We start from the raw sequence: 14,692 nt of genomic DNA on the forward strand, positions 1-14,692 counted from the left end.
TTAGCAGTATTCGTGAGAAATTCATTGGAATGTAAATTGATAGATAATCAAACAATCAATGGCTTGCACTACGTTCATTTAGAAATAAAATTCCGCGGCCATCTGTATAATGTTATTGGTGTGTATCGGCCACCATCTTTTGACTACAACACTTTTCAGAATATGTTAGAAAATTGGTTATCTAACTCTACTCCGTCTAAACCATATTTCATTGCTGGCGATGTGAACATTCCAATCAATCTACACAATAATAACGTGGTAATTAGATACAAACAATTACTAGAATCGTACAGCTATGTGTGCACAAATACTGTTGCAACACGTCCAATAAGTAATAACATTTTGGATCATTTTATTTGCTCCATTGACTCCGCTTCTCAGTTGAAAAATCATACAATTTATAGCGACATTAGTGATCATCTTCCTGTCATTTCGTCCCTTCCTGTGAATTTAGGAAAGCAGCAACAGGAACTGAGAATGAATATCGTCGATCGTGTTAAGCTACAGAGCCAATTCTCCACATTTTTAAACAGTTTTCAAACTACCGATGGTGTTGAAGCTACCTTGAATATTCTTATTACAACCTATAACAAATTGTTGACCGATTGTACCAGAACGTTTACTAAAACCGTTAGAGTTAAAAATGAAATCTGTCCATGGATGACCTTCAGTCTTTGGCGTTTGATACAAATAAAAAATAAATATCTTGATAAAGTCAACAGGAATCCTCACGATGCGCAAGCTGCTGAAATGCTAGAACATGTTTCAAAAAAAGTTAAGATTGCCAAAAAGAGATGCAAAAGTGACTATTACGAAAATATACTAAAAAGCTCAAGCCATACAAACGTGTGGAAAAAATTAAATCAAATTTTTGGTCGCACCAAAGTTAGTGAACCTATAAAATTAAAAAACGATGGAAGCATTCTTGAATCTGATCAAGATATTGCTGAAGTGTTCAATAGTTTCTTCTCCACGATTGGAAATAACCTAGCCGATAATCTCCCGAAAAACAATTTTGATTTCTTGAAATCAGTAAAGAGTGTAAGCAATTCTATTTTTTTGAGACCTGCTAGTGTAAGTGAAGTTAGTATTCTCATAAGTCAGCTTGACGTTAAAAAAGTAGGGGGCATGATAACATATCGGCAGATCTTATGAAAGCCAACATAGGACCTCTCTCCGTGATCATTAGTAAACTATTCAATCGTATAATAGTAACGGGCTCTTATCCAAATGTTTTGAAAATCGCTAATCAATCAAATGAATCAAATGAATCAAATTAATCAAATGAATCAAATGAATCAAATGAATCAAATGAATCAAATGAATCAAATGAATCAAATAAATCAAATGAATCAAATAAATCAAATGAATCAAATGAATCAAATGAATCAAATGAATCAAATGAATCAAATGAACCAAATGAACCAAATGAATCAAATGAATCAAATGAATCAAATGAATCAAATGAATCAAATGAATCAAATGAATCAAATGAATCAAATGAATCAAATGAATCAAATGAATCAAATGAATCAAATGAATCAAATGAATCAAATGAATCAAATGAATCAAATGAATCAAATGAATCGAATGAATCAAATGAATCAAATGAATCAAATGAATCAAATGAATCAAATGAATTAAATGAATCAAATGAATCAAATGAATCTGTTGGGAAAGACGACGACTGACCTTTTGATGACCTCTTTGTGTCTCGATGATCGGTTTTCCAGGGTAACTTGTGACCGCCAGTGCCTTCCTCCGTTAGGTCGGAATGGGCACTTAAGGCCCCTCGTGAATAAAAGGCTGCATGTTACACATATTACACACGCGATTTATTCCTTAACACGAACATTTAATACTCAATTTAATAGAATTAACTTATATTACGACTATACAATAATTCCGTTACAATTAGGTATAAAATTGCACGCAGGTTCCTCTTGAGACACCCATATTCGGCCGGGATCGGTAGCAGACTGATCTCTCCTTCTTTGATCGATCCAACGATAGGTAGATGATTAGCCATCTCTTTCGCGCCACGCTGGTTTAGATAGTGGTGATCGCAACTCCGACAGCACCATAGGGTGCACAGATGACCGATCGCTGATAATGGCTGCATACTTGTGTTGGTGGCAATTGGTAACCATAGGGTAGTAATGTCACATCTTCAGACATCCTCACCTACCCTGAAGTTGACAGGAACTTCTGAAATAAATAAACAAACTCCCCTTCGATGCATTGGATGGATACTACCGTACGATCTAGTTGAGTGAGTTGTTTGCTGTAGCTGATGAACTTGGTGTTTCTTGTGTTGGAAGGATGCACAGCTTCGCTACTGGTCGACGAAGGAATCCAGATGCTGTTTTAACTGTGGCTACTCGTACCACGTTATCATCTCCTGGGTGCAGCTCGAGAATTCGACCCATCTTCCAGTGCATTGTAGGTTGGTTTCCGTCTACAATAGTCGCCAATTGGCCGGTCTCTACCTTCACTGGTGGTTCCCAATTTTTAGTTCTGCCTTGTAGTTGTGATAAATATTCTCGCCGCCAACGCCTTCAGAAATCCTGAAGCTGACGTTGAACTAGCTGCTATCGGATCAACCGATTTAGTTATACATCGGTGTAGTCAAGCTCAGGAATAGCTTGCAAGGATCCTCCGGTTAGAAAGTGACCCGGTGTCAACGGTTCTAGGTCTGTTGGATCATCCGACATAGGCGTCAAAGGCCGAGAATTTAGACAACCTTCTACTTGGATCAACAGTGTGTTTAAGTCTTCGTACGACGTAGAGTTTTCCTCGTGCACTCGAAGTAGGTGAAATTTAGCTGAACGTACAGCGGCTTCCCACAAGCCTCCGAAATGTGGGGCACCTGGTGGGTTGAAATGCCACTGAATGCCATCCTTGGCGCACTCCTTTGAAACCATTTCATGATGCTTCTTCTTTTTCAGCAGCGTAAAGAGTTCTTTTAATTGATTTCTGGCACCAACAAAATTTGTTCCATTGTCGGAATACACATCTGTACATAAGCCCCGTCTAGAAATAAAGCGCCGCAGCGCCTGAAGAAAGCGTTCTGTAGACAGGTCAGTAACCAGTTCCAAATGTACTGCCTTAGTGCTCATACATACAAAAACCGCTACGTATGCCTTGATCGTGGGTCGACGTCTGCCATCCCGAATGTACACCGGTCCGAAACAATCCACTCCGGTTTTTGAAAACGCCTTGCAAACTGTAACCCGAGCAGCTGGCAGTTCACCCATTTGAGGCTTGATGGCCGACGGTTTGGCTCTGAAGCATCGAAGACATTGGTGAACTATCTTTCTGGCCACATTTCTGCCACCCAAAGGCCAATACCGTAACCGTACTGTACTCAATAGCAATTGAGTTCCCGCGTGTAGTAGTTTCTCATGGTAGTGTTTAAATAGCATCGCCGTCAATAAATGTCTGGCTGGCATAATAATCGGGTGTTTTGTATCAAACGATTCCTGAGAGTGACTTAACCTGCCACCTACCCGCAGAATACCATCTTCCCCTATAGCTGGGATGAACCATCGAAGCGAGGAACCACGAGAAACAGATTTTCCACCTTTCAGAGCATTCAGTTCATCTCCAAATGATTCCTGCTGTACCTTCCGTAGTATTACAGTTTCCGCTTCTCGCAGCTCGTTTGTACTGAGAAATCCCTTTCTCTTACCGCTTTCCTTGTGCTGTAAGATAGCAATTAACCGTAACCAATAAGCAGTGGCCCGGATGAGCTGACTGTAGGATGAGAATTTTACAATGAAGCTTGTTGTGAACGTTGGAAGTTTAGTAGCGATAACGGTTACTGTACTTCGTCGCATTTCTGGTGCGTCAGTATAATTAATATTCGGCTGACTAGGCCATTTATCAGCTTTCTCCTGTAACCAGTCTGGGCCCTCCCACCACAAACTGTTCCCTTCTACTGAATTCGGTAGAATAACACGCGATATTAGATCTGCGGGATTGCAGGTACCTGGGACGTGATGCCAAGAATGATTTTCCTAAATAGCCTGAATTTTTGATACACGATTTGCCACAAAACTACTCCAAACATTTGGTGCTTCTGCTTTCAGCCACTGAAGAACACACGTTGAGTCGGTCCAGAAACGAACCTTGCTGATACCCTTCACTGCATCCGAAACTTTCTCCACAAGCTGCGCCGCTAGTAGAGCGCCACACAACTCCAGTCTCGGTAACGTTTGAACCTTTAATGGTGCTACCTTCGATTTCGAAGTTAAAAGCTGGACTGTAATTCTTTCGTTGGTATCCCTACTGCGAAGGTATAAGCAAGCTCCATACGCCTTCTCAGAGGCGTCTGAGAAACAATGGATCTCGATATCTATGCTTTCCGGTGCGACCGCACATCGTGGAATCCGAAGCAAATTTAGCGAAGGCAGTTGTAGCTGATATCTTCGCCACTCCTCACCTACCGTTGTAGGTATAGATTCGTCCCATTCCAAACGTTACCCATCTTTGTTACGATAGTTCCACAGTTGTTGCATATAAATCTTGGCCGTTACGATGGTTGCCCCCAAGATCCCTAAGGGGTCGAAGAGTGATGCGATGATAGACAGAATCATGCGCTTGGTTAGAGATTGATTTGGTGTAAGTGTAGGTATAGTAAATTGAAATTTCAGGCAATCCGTTTTGGGCAGCCATGATAACCCAAGTGTTTTAACTGTATCATCTTTATCCCAAGTAATTTCGTCCGCCCCTGGTAGTGCTCGATTTTCCTTCGGTATTCCTTCCAAGACCTTTTAGCAGTTGGAAACCCATTTTCGCAGTCTGAATCCACCGCTCAACATCATTGCATCGAATTGCATCCTGAGCTGCATAGCGGTTTCGATGTCATCAGCCCCAGATATTACATCGTCCATGTAGATGTCTTCATCTGCTGCTTGTGCTGCCATAGGAAATCGACCTTGTTCGTCAAATGCCAGCTGTTTGAGTGTCCGTGTGGCTAGAAACGGTGCTGGTTTTGTGCCGTAGGTGACCGTCGTAAGCTCGAACGTATTAACCACTTCTTCATGGGAAAACCTCCACAAGATGCTCTGTAAGGGTACATCTGCCTGATCCATATTAATCTGCCGAAACATTTTTTCGACATCTGCGACAACCATTACCTGGCGAGTTCGACAACGTAGTATGATTGCGCGAAGATCTTGCTGCACGATTGGTCCGACGAGTAACGCATCATTTAGCGAAATTCCAGTTGATGTTTTGCATGAAGCATCGAAGACCACTCTCACCTTAGTCGTGGTACTGGACTCTTTCACTACAGGATGATGCGGTAAGTAACATCGTTTGACCTTGTCTTCCTGGGAATCGTCCAGCCTTCGCATGTGTCCAAGCTGAAGTTATTCTGTCATGAAATCCTCGTATTGTCTGCGAAGTTCATCGTCCCTGGAAAGCCTTCTTTCCAGTCCTTGAAAGCGTTTCATGGCGATATCCTTTGATGACCCTAACCGTTCCAAGACCGCCTCGTTCTTGGGAAGTGTTACTGTGTACCGACCGTTTGACTCTCGGTGAATAGTGCGCCCAAACTGCTCCTCACAGCGCGCCTCCTCTGGAGAGTAAATTTTGCCGCTTCCCACTTCCTCGCAGGACCAAAACCGCTCCATTAACTTCTCCAAAGTGTCAGACGCCGCCATGTTACATACTATGCGTGTGGTCTTTCTAGTAGAATCTACTTCTCCGGCAACCACCCAACCGAAAACCGACTCGGTAAGTAGTGGTAAACCATCGCCCAGCGATAATTCATTGCCTTTCTTGAAGAAGCTAAAGAATGCCTGAATGCCTAGCACTAAATCCATACCTTTTGATTGGAAGAAAGTGGGATCCGCTAGATCGATTCCATCTGGGATCTCCCATCCCGATATTTGCACTGTTACTGTAGGTAGATTGACCGTAACCCTTGGCAAAACAAGAAAGCTCATTTTGCACGAAAATGACGAGATTCGAGATTTGATTGTCGCTTGAAATCGTTGGTTAACCTGAGTTGACGCATGGCCAACGCCTAGGACAGAAATGTCCACCTTCTCTCTTGACACATTCAACCGTTGACATAGCCTTTCCGAGATAAAATTTCATTCCGAACCGGAATCAAGTAACGCTCGCGCTGGGTAGCGAGCTCCCCCGTCGTCTTCGATAATGACTACAGCCGTAGCAAGAAGTACATTGGATGTTCTCTTCTGAGCGAAGTTTGATGCAACGGTTTCGGTAGCAGCTACATTTGCTATCCTCGTATTTGTACTTGGAGCGGATGTTGATGGTTTGTTGCTTGTAGATGCACCAGTTTCATTTGCTTGATTCCGGAAACTGCTTTCCCCATCCGCCTTAAAGCATACCATCGTGTGATGTCGGCCTTTACATTTCCGACAAGAGTATTTTGACGAACAGTCTTTGGCTTGATGGCCCGTTTGAAGCAGTTGCGACAGAGAGACTGAGAACGAAGCAGTGTTTCTCTGTTTGCTACCGCCATGCGCTGAAAGACTGGACAGGTGTACAGCCAATGGTTTTCTGGACAGGCAGCACACCTTCCAACCGATGATGATTACACTGCATTATGGCTAACTCGAAATGGTGATTGCTTCCTTTTAATCGGTGATGACTCTCGTTTATGCTCCGTAGATTTCGTTGGAAGAGATTCCAGTATTCTGATACGACGTTGCAGGAATTCTGTCAAGTCTTTCAATGTGTCCTGTTCCTTGGTCGACGAGTGTTCTTCCCAGCCTCGCCGCGTGTGTGGGTCTAACCGTGAGCACAGCACATTTATTAGTAGTAGGTCCTTATAATCCACAGGTTGTACTATTTGATCCAGAGTGTGTATGATCCTTTCAAATCCATCCAAAAGATTGTGTAACTCGACAACTGATTCCTTTGAAACTGTAGGAAGTTTAAACAGCGATTCGACCTGACGTTTCTTCAGCAATTTGCTATTATTGTATCGCTTGAGTAGCATTTCCCAAGCAATCACATAATTTCCCCTCGTGATCTTAATTGGATCGATCAGAGCCTTTGCCTCGCCTTCAAGGTATCCCTTCAGATAATGGAATTTTTCCACTTCTGGAAGTTCCGTTTTCCAGTGAATTAATGACGTGAAGAGATCCCTGAAGCTAAGCCATTCATCGATGTCACCACCAAACGTTTGCAATTTAATTTGCGGTAGTCGAACATGGTCCAATGATCCTTGTATGAAGGTATCGGCTTGCCTCGTTGATTGGTCCAAAACCGGAGGGTGCTGCAAATCCCGTGCCTTATCCATTAAGAACGATTTAATATCGAAATAACGATTTTCGAAATCAATTCGTTCCTTCGCAAAAGCATCTCCCTCCGAGGAAAATTCCTCGTGAGCTTCCACCTCACAAACCACGTCGCTCACTTTGTCCCATATTTCTGCCAATCGTTCCAAACGAACCGACACCTGGCTCGCACTTGTGTCCTCGCGATACTCTGACACAAACTCTGCGATGTTGTTGAAGGAAGCGTGCAGACCCTTCAGTTTCGAAAGAAGCGACTTCAACGAAGCCATCTTCTTCGACGTGGATGTTGAAGCTGCTGGCATGTTGAATACAATTACAAATTAACAGCACCGATGCTGCCTTGCTGTCAGCTCCGATTGTAGCAGAATAGGATTGATCCAATACAGTGGAAGGGGAAATGATCATCTAGTATCAAGATTGACCGCCTTCGGCCGAACATATACTGTCTCGCCCTACCTGGAGAACTAACAGTGACACCAGAGCCGAAGACCACCGACTGTAGAGGTATTTCCACCAGCTGATGTGCGAAGAACTTTCGGTCGAATAACTGGACAAGCAATATCCACAACAAGCCGTAAATTCCGTAAGGCAACCAAATCCGAAAGATGATTTTCGTTATCTGGAGAACTAAGTTTGATGCCAACGAGATCGTAAGGGTTTGTAACTGCATGTAACTGCAATTCACAAATCAGGGCTCACTTTGTTGAAGCAGAAATCCAATTTGCACGAAAAGGTTAAATTTATTGTAGGTAGCATCCATAAAATCCAGCTTCGGCTGGGCATATACTTGTTCAATAAATTTACCTGGCCACAATGGCTGTTGCGCGATGCCCAGATCCAATATTAATAGAGCGTTCTCGATGCCTCCGATTCTAATAGTCTGCTCTGGTTGTTGAAGTGTACTCCAACCACTCCGTAGGTTGGATCCAGATCACGTCCGTCCGACGCTCAAGGTTTCGTAGAGATAGTTAAAGGGGATAAGGGACGATTGTTAGATGACGTAAGTGGAACTTCGGCTGAACATATACGTAGTCTATTCTACATACCTGACAGAAAATAGACTGAGCTTGTTGTTCAGTGTCCAATTCCCTGCGATGAATTCCTTCCAGATGCGATAAATTTCGAAAATTCGTCAGCATGCAAATAGCGATAACATGCAGTCGCACCCCGTTGAGTTGCTGGTTGGATAGCACACCAGTCCTGAAGCGTTGGTAATGGCGAAGGCCCTTTGTATAGTTGGCGTTTGAATAGCGGCGTCATCTAACAGCGCGATGGCGCGGTCCTTTTGTCTGCGGTCACAAAGGTGTATTATCCAGGTCCGTTGTTCAGCGTCAATCAAAGGGTCCCTTTGTTCCCAAATCCGAAGGTTCGAATTCCTTCCTTCCGTCGTGACGATCCGGTTCGAAGGACCAGCAATGTTGGGAAAGTCGACGACTGACCTTTTGATGACCTCCTTGTGTCTCGATGATCGGTTTTCTAGGGTAACTTGTGACCGCCAGTGCCTTCCTCCGTTAGATCGAAATGGGCAATTAAGGCCCCTCGTGAATGAAAGGCTTCATGTTACACATATTACACACGCGATTTATTCCTTAACACGAACATTTAATACTCAATTTACTAGAATTAACTTATATTACGACTATACAATAATTCCGTTACAATTAGGTATAAAATTGCACGCAGGTTCCTCTTGGGACACCCATATTCGGCCGGGATCGGTAGCAGACTGATCTCTCCTTCTTTGGTCGATCCAACGATAGGTAGATGATTAGCCATCCCTTTCGCGCCACGCTGGTTTAGATAGTGGTGATCGCAACTCCGACAGCACCATAGGGTGCACAGATGACCGATCGCTGATAATGGCTGCATACTTGTATTGGTGGCAATTGGTAACTATAGGGTAGTAATGTCACATCTTCAGACAGAATCAAATGAATCAAATGAATCAAATGAATCAAATGAATCAAAGGAATCAAAGGAATCAAAGGAATCAAAGGAATCAAAGGAATCAAAGGAATCAAATGAATCAAATGAATCAAATGAATCAAATGAATCAAATGAATCAAATGAATCAAATGAATCAAATGAATCAAATGAATCAAATGAATCAAATGAATCAAATGAATCAAATGAATCAAATGAATCAAATGAATCAAATGAATCAAATGAATCAAATGAATCAAATGAATCAAATGAATCAAATGAATCAAATGAATCAAATGAATCAAATGAATCAAATGAATCAAATGAATCAAATGAATCAGATGAATCAAATGAATCAAATGAATCAAATGAATCAAATGAATCAAATGAATCAAATGAATCAAATGAATCAAATGAATCAAATGAATCAAATGAATCAAATGAATCAAATGAATCAAATGAATCAAATGAATCAAATGAATCAAATGAATCAAATGAATCAAATGAATCAAATGAATCAAATGAATCAAATGAATCAAATGAATTGAATGAATCAAATGAATCAAATGAATCAAATGAATCAAATGAATCAAATGAATCAAATGAATCAAATGAATCAATTGAATCAAATGAATCAAATGAATCAAATGAACCAAGTGAATCAAATGAATCAAATGAATCAAATGAATCAAATAAATCAAATGAATCAAATGAATCAAATGAATCAAATGAATCAAATGAATCATATGAATCATATGAATCAAATGAATCAAATTGATTTAATTCATCCAGTGAATACAATGAATCAAATTAATGAAATGGATCAAATGAATGAAATGAATGATTAAACAAAATGAATAAAGTAAAAAAGGAATGAAATGCATAAATAAAACAAACGAATCAAATAAACAAAATGAACTGAAGTGATAAAATGAATAAAAAAGAAGAATGAGCAGAATAAAATGCATTAATTAAAATGAAAAATAAAACAATGGTAGAAGGTTATAAATTAATATAAAGAAAAAAAATGAATCAAATAAATTATTTGGATGAAATGATTAAAACTGAAAAAGTAGATTATTAAAATGAAGAAACTTAACAAAATGAATAAATTGGAAAAAATTAATAAAATGCATACAACGAAAACAATAAATAAAATAAGTTAAATGAATGATATGAGTAAAATGCTCAAAAAGAATGATCTGATCAGCGTGGTTTCAAAGAATGAAACGAAAAAATAAGTAAAATGAACGCAGATGAACAAAACGAATAAAAAATGCTGAATGAAATAGGTAATTAAAAAGAAATGGTCATATATTTGAATAAAGAAAATGAATAAATCGGATTGTACGAGTTTGAGAACCATTTCATCAGAAAGTTTCGAAATGTTTTTGAAAATCTTATCTGAGAAAAGGCTAATTAATATGCAATGGACTTTCTAGGGCTTCCATCTTTTTTTTTGGTATTATTCTTTTTGTTTTCATGCTTCTTTACTTGACGGCGTCGTTTTAAGATTATCTGGTGTTTCTACTTTATTGTTGGACCTTAATTAGTTATCAGGAACCTGGAACGTTCAATTTGCTTTGGAATTCGAAGTTTACTTTTTGATCACACATTCCCGAAAAAAAGATTTATGTACAGAATAGAATTTACTGGTCCAATATTACGCGCAATTGAATATAGTAAAGTGAGACAAGGTCACATGTGCTTTCAAGCCCCATGAACAGAGAACGACAGGGAGAATGCGATTCGTGAATGAGACAGGTAGATATTTCAAAGTTTTTATTTGCACTGAAGTAAATAGTGTGAAATGTCTAGGCTATGTCGATAGCATAAAAGCCATGCATTCAGTTGATTGCAATGCAGTCTCTTTCCATTCATCCTTATAGCTTGCATATTGTTTCGTTTGGAATTCTCGTGCAGGAAATATGGATAAATAAGTTCTACACAGACCAATACTGTGAAAAAGAAATGGTTCAAACTACTCAGTATATCCAGATATGGACGACGAAAAGTTAGAAGACACATTGCAGTTGTATCCCCCATCGAGAGTGGGTACTTTGGGAAACTTCTTTTCCTGGATCTAATTTGTGAATATTTTTGGTCTTTGATCCGTTATTTTTCATGAAAGTTCGTACCAATACAACCAATGTGCAGCTGATACAACTCATGGTTCATTCGCTTGCGCCACGTTCCGTCTTTCATCTGCACGCCACCATAGATGGTACGCAACACCTTTCGTTCGAAAACTCCAAGGGCGCGTTGGTCCTCCACGAGCATAGTCCAGGTCTCGTGGCTGTAGAGGACCACCGATCTAATCAGCGTCTTGTAGATAATCAACTTCGTGCGGCAGCGAATTTTGTTCGACCAGAGCGTCCTACGGAGTCCAAAGTAGGCACGATTTCCCGTCAAGATCCGTCTCTGAATTTCTCTGCTGTTATCATTGTCGTCGGTTACCAGTAAGCCCAAATACATGAATTCGTCGACCATCTCGATTTCGTCACCGTCAATCCGAACTCGGGTGGGAGGTTCACATTGTCGTCTCTAGAACCTCTTCCTCTCATGTATTTTGTCTTCGAAACGTTGATGACAAGTCCAATCCTGCTGGCTTCAGCTTTCAGTCTTTGAGCATATGTTTCATTCAAAATTCAATAGAGATACGAATAGTTTACATATCGCACGTGGAATGTCTCTTTTGGAAATTTTCATCGTCAAACTTTTATATTACCCAGTTAAGCCAAATATTTTCTGATTTAGCCCTGAATTTCCTTAATTATAGTGTAGATACAGGCTCTGAATACAATTGAATTAAAGTTGAGTTGATGTAGCAGCAGACAAAAAATAGTTTTATTTTCTCAAACCTTCGCAATTACAATTAATAAATATTTCAGATTGGCAGAAGATCTTATCACATAACTTAGAAATGGATACAGAAATAGCTAGATAGATGCGATATAACAGAGACAGAGAGAGAGAGAGAGAGAGATGGGGGGGCATGTGAGGAATGGCAAATGATGGTTAATGCAGTGACATTATTTTTATAGGTATATTATTATGATATATTGAATTCTTACATTCTTATCATAAATAATGTAAGTAGTAATTTTTGCGCCATAACCAGTATAACCTAAATCTTGCAAAAGATCTAAATTTTCGCTAGATTTTTGGGCTTCAAACATACAGTTGCTTTCGATGACGCCACGAGTATAATTATATGAGAAATCTTTTATCTCACTACTAGGTGAATTACTTTTTGATCTGTGTATTGATATACCATCCAACATTTACCTCATGATTGAACGCAATGCCCAATCCAAGGGATAAATACTAGAACTCACTGTTTCTTTATCAACACATTATTTTGTCTTTGAAGTGAACTTATATATTGATTTTTGAGAAATAGTTAATTTATTATAAACATAATTCACAAAATGTTCTCAACATCGAATTCCTTGAATCACGTAGATGTGTTTTCATACCCCGATATTCAAAATCGGTTTAGTTTTGCCCCTAAATCACCAGTAAAGCAATACTCTGTATGAAACAATCTCATTTTTAGGTAATGGAAATTGGTAAGCGAGGACTAAAAGTACAAAATGTTTAATATCTCCGCCGCTTGTGCACGGATTTTGACAATCTATAGCTTGTTAGAAAGGGATTTTACAAGATTTCTATTTATGTGCAGTTTGAGGGACAATATTGTATTGTTCGAAAGTTATTTAAAAAAAACCTGCTGTTTTTTGGCAAAATCGCCCATATCTCAGAAAGTAAACAACATATCGAAAATCAAAAATAATAGTGTCAAATGGCAACGTTAGGCCTTTCATTTGAAACTAGTTTCATTAAAGTTGTTTCAGCCATTGCTGAGATAATTACATGACATTTTGTACATACATACATACACACACATACAGACAGACATTGTCTCAATTTGTCGAGCTGAGTCGATTGGTATATGAGACTCGGCCCTCCGGGCCTCGGAAAAAATTTTCAAAGTTTGAGCGAATCCTATACATTTCTTTTGTAAGAAATGTAAAAAATGGATAAAAGTTGGAATGTTTGCTTCAAAAGGCCATATCTCAATGGTTTGTTGACCGATTCTAACTTTTTTTCATTATTGAACAGGTAGACGTTTCATCGTTAATTTTCATAAAGAAGAATATAAAATAGAGTTGTCTACATCCATAAATCGACAATATAATTGATCTCAACTATATGTAATATCATTATTTAGTGAATATTTTTGTGTTCATAACGACGACCTACAAATTCTACACATTAGTTGAATGCAACGAACGCAAACTATAAATCATGGAAAAATTCAATACATAAATTCAAAAATATTTGCTGACTCAGATCAATTTATGATATTATACGGTTTTTGTTGGAAATTTTGTTCAATCGTGATTCGCTGGTTGGGTTGACTGATATTAAAACTGGTCAAAGGGGATGTTATTAGTACAAGTTCATCTACTCATATCTCTAAGTCTAACTATTGTCAGTTTTATTGTCGAATTGAATTTAACGTGAGAATTTGACATTCAGATGATTTTAGTTCGACAATGAACCAACTAGAGATTCAACGAAAAAACGGCCCCTGTTAAAAATTGAGCGACCAACGAATCACGACTGTGTTAGTTTTAACATTACATATATCCACAATTCGTAGTATACAATGCAATTGCTATCAACTAGTATATAAAAATGGATAGACCGTAATTTTTAATACAAAAATATACACTAAATAATGATAATACATATAGTTGAGATCAATTATTTTGTCTATTTATTGATGTAGACAACTCTATTTTATATTCTTCTTAATGAAAATTAACGATGAAACGTCTACCTGTTCAATAATGAAAGAATAATTAGAATCGGTCAACAATCCATTGAGATATGGCCTTTTGAAGTAAACATTCCAACTTTTATCCATTTTTTTAATTTTCCACATAATATTTAACGTCTGGTAGGCAACCCTATTTTCATATTTTTCAGTGCACCATATAAATAACACCTTTTGTACATTATATTTATGTAATTCAATGGTAAGGTTTTCCTTTAAAAACCGCGACACGTATAAACGATCTAAATAGTCAATGGACAAACATGGATTCACGCTTGAAGTCTGGTAGAAAACCCATCTATGACCGCATACCACATCCAAACCGTTGTAACTTTCGATTCCGTCAATGAAATATTTTCAAACTTGCAGGGGATATACTTGATTACTATATCTTTCGAATGCCAAGTACGAAATAAGTAGACAAATATTTTTTGTTTATGAAGATAGGACCAAACCCGTGGGTGTTTGCTGGTAGCCTTATGAAACGTATCATAAAACTTCAACCATATCTCTCGAATCTCTCGATGGATCATTTTGAAATTCACTGAGAAGATGCTTGGATACTATCTTTTGAATGCCGTATGCCAAATTTATGGTCATTTTTTGTTAATAACGGTTTTAGGAACACCGTGGTTGTGTTTTT

General features: G+C 38.9%; 2 protein-coding genes across 2 annotated transcripts; both read right to left on the bottom strand.

Annotated features, from left to right (window-relative positions):
• Positions 1-2,612: 2,612 nt before the first annotated feature.
• On the bottom strand, positions 2,613-3,839 carry LOC131695325 (uncharacterized). Its single transcript, XM_058983787.1, has one exon. It carries the CDS (start codon positions 3,837-3,839, stop codon positions 2,613-2,615), a length of 1,227 nt encoding a protein of 408 aa, XP_058839770.1.
• Positions 3,840-5,375: 1,536 nt separating this feature from the next.
• Positions 5,376-5,954, bottom strand: LOC131695326 (uncharacterized). Its single transcript, XM_058983788.1, has one exon. It carries the CDS (start codon positions 5,952-5,954, stop codon positions 5,376-5,378), a length of 579 nt encoding a protein of 192 aa, XP_058839771.1.
• Between the last annotated feature and the right edge of the window lie 8,738 nt (positions 5,955-14,692).

The sequence above is a fragment of the Topomyia yanbarensis genome, unplaced genomic scaffold (genome assembly GCF_030247195.1).
Source record: "Topomyia yanbarensis strain Yona2022 unplaced genomic scaffold, ASM3024719v1 HiC_scaffold_36, whole genome shotgun sequence".
In the NCBI taxonomy this organism is placed as follows: Eukaryota; Metazoa; Arthropoda; class Insecta; order Diptera; family Culicidae; genus Topomyia; species Topomyia yanbarensis.

Coding starts and splice junctions, on each gene's coding strand:
- LOC131695326 (XM_058983788.1), bottom strand. CDS start 5,954: ATGAGCTTTCTTGTTTTGCCAAGGGTTACGGTCAATCTACCTACAGTA.
- LOC131695325 (XM_058983787.1), bottom strand. CDS start 3,839: ATGCGACGAAGTACAGTAACCGTTATCGCTACTAAACTTCCAACGTTC.